Here is a 16,626-nt window from a genome sequence, read left to right on the forward strand (position 1 = left end):
CATCATCTGCGTTTTTGTTAGCATGATGTTTGAAGAGGATGAAAAAAGAAACTAACTATTGATAGCCTCAAATTCGGGAGGATTGAAGGTGATGACTTAAGTCGTTTCAGAAATTCCTGGATAGAAAGTAAAGAAGCGAGAGCTGACAATTGGGTAAGGGAGCACTATGCTAAATGTTCATGGGTGACGAACATTGATTGTCTTACAGTGAAAAGTTACCGATTAGGCCTGCACAGAAAGTTCACAGACAGGATCAACGCATGCGCAGATGCTATCTCCGATTTTTTTTTCGAATTTCTAAGGAGACATGCGTATCGTCAATTCTCTTACACGTTCTCGATTTTGTGATAAACATCAGTGGAAGCAAACGCGTCAATGCTTTACGAAGTTATGACCCCATTGGCGTGCCATGTATTAGTCTGTGTGCAATGAGGATATGTAGGGAGCCAGCCGGTCGTTTAAGCTCCCAGGTGTATGAAACCGTTGTGCCGTTGCGCACCAAACGGCATTAAGCTGAATATTGTGCTCTATACGTGACTTTCGGTAAAAAAGAGAGAAATATATGCAAACACGTTATTCGTTTGTCAACATTAGTGTCAAGGCATATCCTGTGCATATGAGACCAAAGAGAATGATTTAGTTGTTGGAATTGTGTAGGAACACGTAACTCTAACGAGACAAGGGGCGGGAGTAGGGAGGGCAACGACCCGGGACCATGGACCATGGGGGGACCTGGGGTATATTGTAGAAAATATATTCCCTTCCTCATTATATATACCGGTACGTCTGCAAAATATTTTTGATAAAGAAAATGACAACCTTCAGCAAGTTAAGAAACAAGAAAACATATTGATATAGCACATTCCAGAAATAGATAAGTTAAGTTAATTAACTTTATTTAACCGTTAATTAGATTCACACATTATCATTTAAGTATAATCTGTTGGTTTTTACAGATAGCTTAAAGGCAATACATCATTAAGTGACCAAAATTCAATTTTGCAAACGTTACACATTTTGGGGGTTAAAGTTTAAACTTCCGTTAAAATATCCTTGTTATTATGTGAACTATCCTGTTTTTGCATTAAGATTGGTTTCCCTCCATCAAATTGTCTCGTCAAGCGACGCTGCAAAAGGTTAACAGCTAGACTTGATCCAGCCGTTGTATTCGAAATAAAGGCTTTGCTTAACCTCCTTCCAGTCGTTGGTTGCGGTAGTTTTTCACCTAACCCTAATGGTTTATCACCGAGATGTTGCTTCAGGTAATATTCTATACTCGTTTCGTCGGCGTTCGGATAAAGCTGACGTAATAGCTGACGTAATCGCTGTCTTTGTAAGTCCTCCTGGCGTGGTTTTGGTGGAAGCACTAGCTGGAGACCATGTTGTAATGTAAAATGTAACTTTGGTGGGTCGTCAACTGTCGACAAAGGAGAGACAAAAAGAAAAAAATACGAACTTATAACTCGGGGTAAATGTTACCACTTTATAAAATTTAATGGAGAAAAACCAAACATGACTATCATCATTTGGTCAATGATGTAACCGAGAATTCAATCAGGAAACTCCCGAAACAACTACTTAACCCATAATAATTTTCTCCCCCTTGAACCGGGGAGAGGGGGGAGAGGGGGGGGGGGGGCGAGGGAGGGAGGGACGGGTGAGACGGGGTGGCAAGAGGGAAGATGGTTCCATATCAATATCCAGAAATAATAAATAACATCTCGACATAAATATTAAGTGAAGGCAATTGACAACGCAATCGACTATATTGCCCACCCATGAAAATAACTTGCCCACCCATTACTTTATAGACTTACCCATTGTCCTCCCATTAAATTATTTTGCCATTGCCATTGTTTCAATCGTGGTCCGAAAATGTCATTTTATGGGATCCTGCATGGATTAAATATGTTTGATTTTTTTTCGAACAAGTTTGCATACTTTTGTTTTCCATATAAATTCCATAGTGGTTTATTGAACAATATGTGGGCCACAAAAAATAATAATAATAAAGCTGCCCACAAAATATTCTTATTTCCTAAACTGTAAATATTATGTTTGATCAATACGTGACAGAAGCTTCGGCTATGAAACTCTCCCTCAAAGAGATTTCCATCCCCTTTTTCGGTTTCCTTGGAAGGGGGGCATGGAATACACAGGGAGGAAAGGAAAGGGGGGGGGTTACAACTAAGGTGTTTCCTCCTCCTCCATATGTTAAACTGACATCATGTACCTTTGCATGCATTCATAAACATGAATGGTTTTCCTTATCCATACATTTTATGTCCTTTTTCAACAAAAAAAGAAATGGTGCTTGAAAGTAGAAGTTGTAGCTGAATATACCACAGATGTGTGATAGTCTCGAGTAATTGTATCGCTTATCATCAACAATGTTTACAGTTATTAATATCTATAAGATCAGAAAAGATAGAAACTACCAGAATACACTTCCTGGTAATAGCTATAGGAAGTTTCAAATTGTTAACTTGCCAAACCCCCGAAGCAATATTTCTATACTCTGAAATCTCCATCGAAACAGGGAAAAGAGAAAGAAAGTTAAGTTGTGTTAGATATGTTAGTGAGTTGAATTTAGTGTCGAATTTAATTCGGTCAGGGTTTGATCGGATTCCTGCTTAAAATTCGATTTTCTTTAGTATGAGATAAACCCGTGACGTGGATTCCGTGAAATCTACACTTTCTGAGGTAGCCTATATACTACACCCCGCAAAATTGGTGCTAGCTTCCACTCATGGTCATAATATTTCATTTTCACTGGAATGGAAAGGAAACCGAATTGAAGAAAACGAAATTATAGAATCTTAATTATTATAGAATATTATAGAAAATGGTTAAACATGAGAATCACTGGTGCAACTCTCGGTTGCATTCATTAAAAAAGAAATATTATTATTATTATTATTTTTTTCATTTCCATGAGCACGTTTGCACATCTTAAATAACTCAGTTCAATGACACAAACGACTTATTTTTATGATCATTAAGCCGATTTACTGTTAGTTTATGTTCCCAAACTACGCTTTTATCCTTGAAATTTGCTCCGTCGAGGAAAGGTTTTGTTTTTTCTCAGTAAAATCGATATTTGATTATACAGTACACTCGTAACTGCCATTCGCCTCCAAACGTCGAATATACGGCCATGAGGGACATATATATAGTAATGTGTGGTTACTTAATTATTTACGTGTACAGCCTACGGAAGCTTCGAATACCTGTCTGAAAAGAAGCAGTGTCTGCAGTCTCATCAGTGATCTAGAAAATGGTACACTACAATAATGGTAGAATTTCAAAAAGTCATTAAATACAAAATTACTGCCAGTCTCAAATTCGTCGCGGACTAAGTCAAAATGGCAGTCGTAATAATCCTGGTATTCAAGATGACTGTCATAGTCTGATCCGTTAAGGCTGTCGTGGTTCGGTAATTGTAGTCGTTGCCGTAGTCGTGATAGGTTTCATATTCACTGTCGTAATAACGGTTGTTGTCATCGACATATTTGTAGTCGTTGTCTTTTGTTGTTATTTTAGTAGTTATAGTCATTGTCCTATCGTAGTCGTATTCCTCGTCGTTATTATAGTCATTGCTGTCTTAGTCGTAATGGTTCTCGTAGTCTTACTCGTCTTAATAGTCGTATTCGTGACCGTTGTCATTGTGTTTGTTGTAGTCGTGGGTCGCTGTCGTTGTCATCGTCATATATGTAGTCATTATTATTGTTGTTGTCATTTTAGTAGTTGTAGTCATTTTCTTACCTTAGTCGTATTTCTCGTCGTTATTGTTTGCCATTGTCGTGACTTTCGTCGTAGTCGTAATGGTACTCGTAGTCGTACTATTTACCGTTGTCGTTGTTTTTGGCTAAAGCCGTAGTCACTGTCGTTGTCATTGTCATATTTGTAGTTGTTATTTGGCAGGCATTGTCCTTGTCGTAGTTATTATAGTTGTCGTCATCATATGCAACGATTTTTTCGTTTACGTTTTTGTAGTCATTGTTGTGTCTCACTCGTATTCTTCTCCGGTGTCGTCGTCATAGTCCCCTTTGTCGTCTTTATGATAGTTGTAATGGTAATCATACTCGCATTAATTTTTAATAGTCGTTACGGTTGGCATTTGTTATGTTTATAACGTAACCGTGGTGACTGTTGTTATCATAGTAGTATTTGTAGTCGCTGTTGTAATTGTCATTTCGCAGGCATTGTTCTCAAGGCGCGTCGTAGTCATACTTATTTATCGATGTCATTTTCCTCGCCGTATTTGTAGTCATAGTCTTGTTAACATTTTCGTCACTGTCTTCTTAGTCGTGTCACACGTGGTCGTAATCCTACTCATAGTAGTAGTCATTACCGCTGTCATTGTAGTCGTTGTATCATAATCATTCGGTATAGTTGTAGTCGACGCTGTCGTCGCTGTCGTAGTCATTTTCGTAGTCGTTATCGTTGTCGTAGTCACTATCATAGTCGTAATCATCATTAACATTTCTAAAACTTTCCTAGCAAAGGAATTAGTTTAAAGTTGGATGTAATAGATGGCCAATTGGTATAGGAACCAGATTCAACAAAGAGTTAAATCACAAATATGATTAATACATAGTAAATTCGTCAAAAAATATCAGTCGTTACAATTCGTTGGGAGTTTACTGAGCCATTGTACATGTGAGTCATTTTAAATGTCAGTAATTTTAAATGTGAGCCTTTGTAAAATGTGAGCCTTTGTAAAATGAGAGCCTTTGTAAATGTGAGCCATTGTAAATGAGAGTCATTGTAAGTGTGAGTCATTGCAAATGTGAATCGTTGAAAATGTGAGCTTTTGTAGTATGTGAGCCTTGTAAATGGGGGCCATTGTAAATGGGAATTATTGTAAATTCGAGCCTGTGTATATGGGAGCCTAGTAAATGTGTTAATGTGAGTCATTTAAATATGTGAGCCTTAGTAAAATGTGAGTCATTGAAAATGTGTCCCTTTGTAAAAATGTGAGCCATTGTAAAAGTTAGTCATTGAAACTGTGAGTCTTTGTCAAATGTGAGCCTTTGTAAAGTTAATCATTGAAACTGTGAGCAATTTAAAACGTGAGCCCAGTGTAAATGTATACTTCAACTATGATGTCAAATCACTTTTAAGGACGTAAAAGAACACTACACGAGTAATATTAATTTTCTAAATTACCCAAAATTTCAGAATTTGAACAGCTATAACATGTAAGTTCTGACATTAAACAAGTACAAAATATATAAAAACAAGTTTTCTTTATTTTTTAATTATTTTTTGTTGACATTGAAAACATGTATTACTTTACTCTCTGATATGTTTGTCCCATGAATCGCCAAATTTGTTTTCTTTCACCTCGTTCTCTTTGTTAAATACAAACTAGAAATATGTTTACCCAACTCACTGACGTCTTATAACTGACGTCATATATAGATAGCTAGAACGTCATATATAGATAGAACTAGTAGGCAATTGACCGTGTTAGCGTCTTCATTTAACTGTCATTGCGTTAGTACACTTAATAAGCGCACTCTAATTTAAATTTCATTACTGTAAACGGGTCAGCTGCTGATAAAATTTGACCAATCTTGCATGGACGTTAGTTTAACAACACGGTATATTATTACAATGAGAGTAGAGACTACACATCCGTCGGTCAGGTGAACAATTGTGGAGAAAAGTCCCTAAAAAACATGGACATTTACTGAAGTGACAATTTTGGGGGCAGGGTTTCAGGTATTTTCGTTAATTATTTTAATGCTTGGATATTTATAAGAGGACAAAATTAACTAAAACCCTTCAAAGAGATTTCAGGTGTTTTAGAGATTTCGTTTTGGGGCGAAACAGATAGATTCCGCGGTGGCACATGGGTTGGGAGTATTGTTTGGGAATTTTCATCTCCTTTAGCTCAAATCTTAAACGATTGTGCTAAGTAAATTTGTTAATGCCATGATAGTCCATACTCAGTAGCAAACTCATTACTTGTGGCAAACTCACTCGTTGTGGCAAACGCAATGCTTGTGTAATGCAAACGCAAAACAGTATGGCAAACGAGGGAATACTCTCGGCTTCCGTAGTTATCGTATTGTGGGGGGAAGGATATGCCTCTACCTATACGCTAGTTAACTTGGAAAGAGACGAATTTAGCGTGACTGTGTAGAGTCAATGAAGGGATGGATCGTGGCGTACGCCATCCGGTAGACGCGGGGGTATTTCTATCGTTGGGACGCGGATATGAAAAAGAAGTAAGGTAGTTGTTAAAATTGAAAAAATATAGAAGTCTTGCAATTCAAACACTTAACCCATCTTGCAGTTGTATAAAAAGCACCAGGCAATTGTTAAATGCCTTAAACGGAGCAGGTGAAACACTAATTCTAATGTAACAACCAAAAGAAATTATTTCACAACTTTTCTATTAAAGGTTTTAATTGACAACTTAATTGTCAATCCGACTTTGATAAATCTATTCGCACAGTTCCCATACATGATTATGCGCGACTCATTAGATTTTGATTTAAAAGCAATTTTTTAAGCCATTTTTACTTCTGATGTGTACCTCGACATAATATTGCAATCAGTGAACAACAATAAGAGTCCATCATAGATATTCTGCATCTTGTGAACTTTGAAGGTCAACCGTATATTGCCCCCAAATATGCTAGGAAGTCCGATAATAGTCACCCATGGTCAAATTTCGACAAGCACGCTAAATATATGGTGACCCGCAATGTTACATCTTATTGTCTAAATTAACACTCCTGCAGGTTTCTGAAAGAGTAGAAGAATCAAAGAATCAAAAGAATCAAAAGTACCGGCACACCTTGTAAGCCCGGAATCAAATACATGACGTCACACCTATACAAGCGTGACATCACGAATGTCTGGTACGGTACGTGCAGCGCAGCAGTGTCAACAAATTACACGTTGTAGGCCTAGCCTACTATACTATGCCATTCTCTGGTACGTATCAAACTACCGATTAGTAGGCTACAGTAGTATATTATCGTCAATGCACACGTTAAGTTCGCTCAGACCACCATGCAACTAACGTTTAGTGATAGTGCAGTGATGGCATTCCACAGTACCATTACATTAGATATAATTACACAGAATGACTTTAAAGTAGCAGTTGTCTCAATTCAAATAGTTATTCTGCAGGTAAATACGCCCATCACTTCTGGCGCATAGTACTGCACATAACGTATACCTAACGTTAGTCTATAGCCTTAGATGTGACGTCATGCATGGGATTCCGGGCTTATACTTGGTGTTCTAAGAAAAGTGCCTTCGAAAACCTTCTAGTATTTTTTTTTTCATGGGGGATAAATTTGGTACTGATGTGTGCTGATGTGCTATAAGCTGATGAGCTATAAATATTAAGCATTAAGGTGGATGACGAAGGCTGATAATTAAAAATAAAAGCTCCATAGCTTTTGGAACGGAACACATTGATGCAACTTCCAACTTAATGGCTTGTCCCGTTGTCGAGATATAAAATGTTACAGTTTATTGGCTTTATATGGATGGTTACATTGCGCAATAATCTGTGACGTCACTCATGGGTTTTACACCAACCATCTGGTTCTACAATTACTTTAAAATTGAAATGATGATATCACCTTGAAATAATTCAATTTTGCAAAGAGAAGTTATTCTGATTTGGCTAATGTGTGATCTAGTGACTTTCTCACAACTAAACAGTTTAATTTGGAATTGGTACTTATTAATTTGTTTAAAATAACGAAAACAAAGAGACAGTTTGATATGTTGACCAGGTATGACATCACCCCTTATTCAGTAATCCGAATAACATCTGAATAACATGATTTTCCTTTTCGTTTGTTATGTCAGCATTGGAACGAGCAATCGAGATGCATGTGAGTTGGACAAATGTGTTTATAATGGTTTCATAATTATTGCTATGTGGTATATACTTTTGAATGTGTATAGACGTCGTTGTTGTCCCTTTAATGAAAGTTGGTCCCACTTTACGAGTATTACTGAAAAAAACATTGCAAGTAATCAAAACAAGCCCCCCCCCCCCAAAACCCACATGAATATTCTACATTATGTGAACGATAATTAAATAATCCGTCCAAATATGAATTAACTCCACATCCAAAATCGTATCGCTTAGTGGTATTAAATTATTCATCACTTCAAAATGATTTTTCCTTTGTTTCTTAAAAGACACTAGGCTAATCACAAAGATTAAGTAAAACTCTCCCAAACTCACGGAAATACTCCACAACTAACCGACAAATGTCTTTAATATAAAAAAAGGGGATTAAAAGTGATATAAAAAAAAAATTAACGATAAAAAGGTCTTTGGAAAAAGGGGTTAACAAAACAGAGAGCTATCCTCTGCATTATATACAGACTACTTGGATAATTATTGGTCTTTCAAGGAAAAGGTCAAACAAATTTATAGAGATATTTAAAAATCAAGAGAGAACCCATTAGGGAAATCTTTTAACCCTGTTTGTTAATTAAATGTTTTGAAAACTCTAACCACATATGACATTTGGTTTTACTCCGACGACACGCTTTGTGCTTAATTTTATTAAAAACAATAATGGCTGATGTTGAGTCCACCAACAACAACAAAATGTTGATCATTTTTCATTAAGGGTTCCATTAGGAGTAAGGGTCTACTACAGCTCTATAAGGTCGATAACTTTGTTAAAGAAACCTTTCCTTAATTAAGGTCAATCAAAACTAACGAAACTTGACACAGAAATCGACATTTAGTTTTGCTTTATAGATATGTACACGCATGTGCAAATTCAGTATGTTAAAGTTTTTAAGATCACAATTATAAACTTTCTTGGAACCCACTGAATATTCTCGAAACAGTTTGAACTCCTCCATATTGGATAGGGGTATAATTTATGCACATATGAAATTCTTTTCTTATAAATTAATCATTCTTTTACTTTTGGCAGATGAAAGAAGAATACAATCTTTTGATGTTTTGAAACATTTGAAGATATATGGATTCACTTTGACAAATGTAGCTTGATTTTTTCTTCTTTAAAACATTCATCCAATTTCTTCGAACTTGGTGATGTATAAAACAGCACATTGAAACTTCAAATTCAATGTGGTATTGTTATATTCACATCCCCTAGAAGCAAACTTTGGAATCCTATATCCACCCAATTTACATGGCTTGATCAGATTGTACTATGAATAAGAGACAACCGTTAATAAGACCGTCAATAAGAGACAACCGTTAATCAATAAACTGAAGTAGCGTTTTAACTGATTATTACACCGTAACACATGTTAGACATGTCAGCAGATGCTACTGTACACCCAATGTACATGGCGTGATCAGTTTGTAGAATAAGAGACAACCGTTAATCAGTATAAACTGAAGTGTATTAAAACACCGTAACCACATGTTAGACCTGTCAGCAGATGTTACTGTGGAAAAAATTTTGACTAGTAAGTATACCCCGTATAAAGAAAGTTGAAATTGTAGATTAAAAGTTGTTTGCAGTAAAGTAGCATCCACTTTCTATTAAAATGTTGACGAGATTATTGACGAAACCTTCAGAGTAGTCTGGTTAGTCTAGTCAATCATTATGCATAGGATTGTGTTCGTATTTTCTGTTTGTAAGTACTCCTCAGCAGCAACTGGTCATAAATGTAACACGTGTTAAGAAATTATAATATACATCAGTTTTAAATAACTAACCGGCGCTCACCGTTTACCAGTTTTAACTGATAAAGCCCTGGGAATCGGCTATCCTATCCAATCCAAGGTCAAAACAATGAATTGAAAAGGATACAGGAAAACTAAAACATTTTGCTGTTTTAAAGTGTGCATCTATGACATCACACCTGTTTGCTTCAAGTTCACTGCTATACAAAGTGTTACCACTTCAACTACAGTATCAATATCTCGGGAAACGCAATGCAAGAACTGCATGCTTTAAGTTTCACCAGGATGATCAGTATATGCTTCTCGGCCTTTTTGGCTAAGATCATGTGTAGTATCTGTTCCCTTTCGAGGAGAATGGTGATGCACACCTGACGATGATCACACAGTCACAGTCCCGATGCAAGGGGACTGGGGTTGGAAGCGGATCAGTCGTTTGGTAGTTTGTTTCTTGCCCAGGTTCTTTCCTGGGCGACTTTTCCTTAAAAAAAAAAATTATATGCAAGCTTCTTTCATTTGTTTTATAACTTTTTTCTCTGGACGATTATACTCTTTAAGATATTCAGTCAACATAATTATGTACTATATATCAGAAATAATATATTTGCTGAATCATGCAGACCCAGAGAAATATATATATCGCGGTAAGTGCTAGATATCTTTGAAATGTAAAAACCAAATAAGATTAACGAAATTTTATGCTATGAGAAGGCCCTAAATGGAACTGCATATATTCCTATATCACTCCGATTGTTAACATTAAAAACCTCTTACTGAAACGGTTAAGTCTAAATTGTTTCTGTAGCTTCATTACGTCTTTTAACATCTTCTTTGCAAATGCACCAAAACTGGTTTTGCAGAGAGACAATCAGTGAAGTCAAGCGCACGCGCTGCCATTCTGGTGCAACATTATTTTTTGAGATGGGCCTGTTCAGTCTGACGTCATCATTTGTCGTTAGGGTGTCCAGTGGGTGTGTGGCGGGTCATTTATATCAGGTCACGAGGGATCGGCATATATGTCAATTTAAGGCGATATCTATACCAGTGACTAATACCATTTTAGATCGAGACATACCGGTTTAACATAAACCACTTTAAAATCGGTATATATATATATATATATATATATATATATATATATATATATATATATATATATATATATATATATATATATATATATATATATATATATATATATATATATATATATATGTCAGTTTAATTCGATCGATACAGAAGTTAAGTTGGACTCATACTAATTTAAACCCATGTGGCAAAAAGACGTGCAATTAAAAACCGAGGGCGCTATAGCATAATGTCACATAATACGTGCACACTCATATATGGAAGGTTATCCTTGCGCTTTCTGTAGTGCTGGTGCCTCACTTTCAGAACATTTATCTGTAATCTTATATACCTCTTTTTTGTCTGGTATCTCTCGTGCGACTGCCATCTCAATTATGTTATCTCTATTTGTTAATGTGTTTATGTCTCTTATACCTCCTTGAAGAATACCGGTACAAAGAGAAAATAAACTGAAACTGTACTTAACCCGGTGTTTAGCACCGAAATGGGTGATTTATGGCTCCTTGTATGATTTTTTACATTCTTTTGCCACGAACAAACGAAAAAACCAAAGCAACAACAAGCAACGAGGAATAAAAAATAAAAATTGTTAACTTGTAAATACTTTCTGGCTACAAATACACAGTTTTTTAATTGGTTGCAAATTGGTTGCCATTTTTTTTTTGTGGCCAATCTCTGCGAACCTATCAGCTATAACAAGAGCAAAATAAGACATCAATTCCTCATGCGCGAGATGACAATATTACTCTGAATAATCTCAAATTAACTAAGTGTTGGAACGGAAATAGATATTTCTTAACTACTGGGTCCGGGGGGGGGGGGGTGCTGCTCATCATAAAGATCTCTCTTGTTTAAGCTTAAGATGTTGGTTTGAGTGTGTGCCTACATTAATATCTTGTTTCAATTTCTAAATGCTCAGATGTATAAATAATTAACTTAGAGCTTGGTATTGTAGTTGAATATCTGAATATCAGATATGTCCCGCCTCGACATTTCCCTAATGTCAAGATACTCCGGTCATCAGCTAATTTGGCCCCAACATCTTAATATCTAGGCTCAAACTATTACGCCAAACTCTAACATCCCTACGTCACCTTCAAATATATTTCGCTCAAAATTTGAAATCACTTTTCCAAACAATGTTTAAAAAAAAAAAATACAGATAGATAGAGGTGGGGGAGGGAGGGGAGTGAAGAGGCCCTATATACCTATCTCTATATCTACAGCGATAAAGGTTTCATTGTGGAAGTATTACAAAACCACATAAACGACGCCAAGAAACATAAAAGAACCATTCAAAAGTCATAAAGTGCTATAATGTGCTATACTAGTATTGCCAGATGGTCAGCCTTGTTTTACATAGATCAATATATGTATGATTGGTGAGCATGCTTCAATCCTAAAATTAAAGCAATGAAAAAGCTACGAATATTAGCCAGAATTTCACCTAAATACCAAAAAAATGAAAAACAAAGCAAAAATGAAAACAACAAACAGAAAAAAAAAGGAAATTCAATGGCCACAAAATATTGATTTTTGTGCAAGGTGTTATCCATTGTTTGTCAAATTAGCCTTGTTGGGAATGTCGCCAGAATAATAATATATATATATATAATGAAATCGAAAATAAGCCAACACAACAACAACACATTAAGATTTACGAACCATTGACTTTTGTGTACACTTATATTTTATGAGCGCGTGAATTGTGTTACATTTTATTTAACTTTATATAACTAGAAATTTACGACCTTATTTTAAAGGTGTCGGTTCATTTCGAGAAGGTAAATTCGAAAGATGCATAAAAGATAGATAGTGACTGCCGATTGGCTCACGTGTTATTTTCACGCAGTCTATACGCGTTATACATAACACCAAAACGTAACAGAAAACAAAACTGTCTTTGCTGATGACGTTTCAGGATGAACTGTTTTCTCATGAAGTAGCCTTTCACATAAAAACAAGAAAATGTGAATAAAATCTTTGGAATAATAAGACATTTAATGCAGTCAATTAAACTGCTATAATATGGCAGATTACACAATGTCACATCTTCATCCTCTTAAATACGTCAACGGAAGACTTATTGTCCGTTCATAATTATTTAATTGACGTCGGTGCTACCAAGTCATAAATACCTCAAAAACAAGATCGATGGATCATCGGATAGAGCAATAGATGGATGGATTGATGTATGGATGCGTAGATGGATGGATGAATCAAGAGATGAACGAATTGATGCGTGGATGGATGAATTGAGGAATGGATCAATACAAGCACGGACAGGTAGACAGGCAGAAGACAGGTAAACAGGCAGACGACAGGCAGACAGACATATAGACAGGCAGACACGAAAACAGGCAGACAGACAGACAGAAAGGTAGACAGTCGACACGTAAACAGGCAGACAGGTAGACGTGCAGACAGGCAGACGGACGGGTAGACAGACAGACAGACACGTAAACAGGCAGACAGGTGGATAGGTAGACAGGTAAACGACCGACAGACATGCAGACAACAGGTAGACGACAAGCAGACAGGTAGTCAGGTAGACACGTAAACAGGCAGACGACGGGTAGACAGGTAAACGACAGTCAGGCAGACAGGTAGACAGGCAGACATGTAGATAGACAGTTTGACAGACAGACTGACAGACAGACAGACTGACAGATAGGCAAACATAGACACAGGTAGACACTCAGACGACGTACCAACAGGCAGACAGAAAGATAGTCAGCTATTTAGATAGATAAATATGCAACAACAGCGCATATACTATTCAACAATGGCACAAACACACACGCACATAAACACGTTTTTAATTTTTAGGCAGTAATTGCCGATAGCATGGGAGAAGCTGATAGATGCAAGCCTTAAAGAAAACTTGTCTATAATTTCCGTAAACGCATTTCTTACATGTGTTCATTTTCTTTGCTGTTAGGATTTTAACGTAGAAGAGACTACGCGATCTATTTGTTCATGACTCCACCTTCACACTCACAATTAAGTTTGCAAAGATCTTAATATCAGTGAAAAACTCCTATATTTGCATCAACTTATAGCATGCATCTAATGTGTAAACCTTCTAGCAGGTTTCTAATCGGCCAATTATGGTTACGTTTGGTCTGTACTTCATATGCATTTAATATCCGTTTGTTGTCAGGTAACAACTGTCTTGATACACGGACACGTATACGCTTCCCTGGATATCTGATTAAATTTGGGAAACGGACCTACTTCTCTCCTACCTCCCCACCCCCCCCCCCCCCAACTCCCTACGTCGAAGTGAAAATATAGAATAAAATACCTACACTTAATGCATTTCACGTATATGGCATACGATAATGTTATTGTGACACTTACGAAGCATTATCTAGCTTAATGTAAACATCACACTAACAAATTGTATTGAAACGTGCATCATATTAAAGTTTGAAAGTGTAATTTTTATGTTGTTCATGACGTCAGTAGCTTAAGGGACAAACAATATTTATGGAGAAACAAATTTACAAATTTTCATAACTATGAATGTACCTTCAAAATAGGCCGCATCACATTCGTCGGGACTTTTTCAACCAATTCCCGCGGACGTTACTTCAAATAATAAATATAATTATTTTTACTCAATTTGGCTCTCTTTTCTCCTTTTCTGTCTCAAACGTTCACAAATTAATCTATTGAATTTTTCTTTACATACGGATGGTGTTGTAGGTACGTTGTAGGTACGTTTGGCATGTTAACGGTCGTTAAAAAAATACTACAATCAGACGAGATTAAATTTAAATTTTTTTATTTTGAATATTAAGTTGCCCTTTAAACATCGGTGGATAAAACACGTAGTCCAGCATAAATTAGCTCAGTTCATCATCTACAGCTTACAACAAAACCGTACAAAAACGTTTGCAAACTTATAGCTGATTTACTCTAGGGTGTCATGTTTCTTTTTATGAAGCTGGAGGAGTGTCACTAAAATTAATAATCAAACAAATAAATGAATACAAAATTATTGACAACCGGAATTAGAGGCTACAACTCAGGTAATGTGTTCAACGATAAGTATATATATATATATATATATATATATATATATATATATATATATATATATATATATATATATATATATAAACGCACACGAGTAGAAAACTGGTTAAGTGTAATCAGGTATTAAGTTGGCCAATTAGTCTATGAATTCAAAATTTGACATTGTTGACACACCCAAAAGCACAACATGTGTATAAAAAACAATCAATGCTTTAAAATTGTAAACGCATTAAAATCAACCGGAAAACTAGGTTTTCAAAACAACTGCTCGATCATATTGATAAATGTAAAAACAATAAGATTAAGTGCAAAATATATACACTTTGTTATTCAAATGTGTTAAGCAGAATGAGGTTCGTGACGAAACAAGTTGAATATCGGATGGAAGCAGGCCAAGCATGTAATTTGAGGTGATGACTGTTTTTTTTTCTCTTCTTTTTCAACTATTTCCACAAACGTTTCACTACGACTTTTTTGTATTCCACTGCTATACTGCAGCTGCAACCCACAACTGCATGTAGCTTCAGTTTGCTGTTCACATGTTCCATGCATAGCTATAATGTTGATGATGTTGATCATTCTATTACTACTGCTATACTGCAGCTGCTACCCACAGCTGGATATAGCTACTTTATGTTGTTTACATTCTCCATGTTCCAGGTTTAGCTATAGGTTGTTGGTGTTGTTGATCATTCTATTACTACTGCTATACTGCAGCTGCTACTCACAGCTACATGTAGCTACATTCTGCTGTTTATATGTTCCATGTTCCATGTTTATGTTGTTGTTGTTTATTATTCTACTACTACTGCTGTACTGCAGCTGCTACTCACAGCTGCATGTAGCTACATTCTGCTGTGTACATGTTCCATTTTCCATGTAAAGCTATATGTTTTTGTTGTTGATTATACTATTATTAATGCTTTACTGCTACTCACAGCTGCATGTAGCTGCATTCTGCTGTGTACATGCTCCATGTTCTATGTATAGCTATGTTGTTGTTTATCATTCTATTATTACTGCCATACTACAGTTGCTACCCACAGCTGGATATAGCTACATTCTGCTGTTTACATGTTCTATGTTCCATGTATAGCTGTGTTGTTGTTGATCATTCTATTACTACTGCTATACGAGTCCTATATTTTCAGAAAGGGGTGATGTCAAATGAAAATCTTTTATCGTTTTATAAAGCTGACCAACGGTCTAATCCATGCTGCGTGATTAATGAGTTAATCTAGTTTGAAGTGTTAATCTCATTTGGCGTACGTTACGATAGTAATATAAGATCTTCCACAGCGCAGAAAACAGCTAATCACGAAATATATTGTTACCTTGATGATTAATCAATGTCTCGACAGATTCTCTGGCCAGATCAAATGTCAGCAAGTAGAAGTAGCATAGACCAACAAACTCCTTATACCGAGTAAGAAGAGCTAATATACTGCAGTAAGATTAGGAACAGCAAGTGTTATATAACAATAACCTATAGGGCTGTAATTTTTAAACTGTTGTTGATAATTAAAAAGACCATTACAGCCTTGGTATAAAACATCGTACTGGTAATTTGTATGTATGTATGTGTGTATTTTAGATCCTCCTGCAAGCAGGAACTCGTGAAGAAGCCTCGTTGGCTTATCAAAGCCGCAAGCTGACCGAAGTCAGTCTCTTAGATTCATATTTAACGTCCATGATTATAAATTGTCAATTGTCAACAACTCTGTAACTGGACGACATACATTAATCTTGGAGTGACTCGAACCGGGGACCTTATGATTGGAAGGCACCGGCGTTAACCACTGAGCTTACACTCCACATTTGAACCTATCTTT

The 16,626-nt window shown here is 36.2% G+C and overlaps 1 protein-coding gene across 4 annotated transcripts in view; it reads right to left on the reverse strand.

Moving 5' to 3' along the window:
• Positions 1–875: 875 nt before the first annotated feature.
• Positions 876–16,626, reverse strand: part of LOC139979122 (uncharacterized) — an 83,006-nt gene continuing 67,255 nt past the window's right edge. For all 4 annotated transcript variants that reach the window (XM_071989815.1, XM_071989814.1, XM_071989813.1 and 1 more), the window contains one exon: positions 876–1,417. In XM_071989815.1, coding sequence (XP_071845916.1) covers positions 1,032–1,417 — 386 coding nt within the window. In that variant the 3' untranslated portion in view covers positions 876–1,031. The remainder of the gene's footprint in view (positions 1,418–16,626) is intronic.

This window comes from Apostichopus japonicus, chromosome 13, assembly GCF_037975245.1.
Source record: "Apostichopus japonicus isolate 1M-3 chromosome 13, ASM3797524v1, whole genome shotgun sequence".
In the NCBI taxonomy this organism is placed as follows: domain Eukaryota; kingdom Metazoa; phylum Echinodermata; class Holothuroidea; order Aspidochirotida; family Stichopodidae; genus Apostichopus; species Apostichopus japonicus.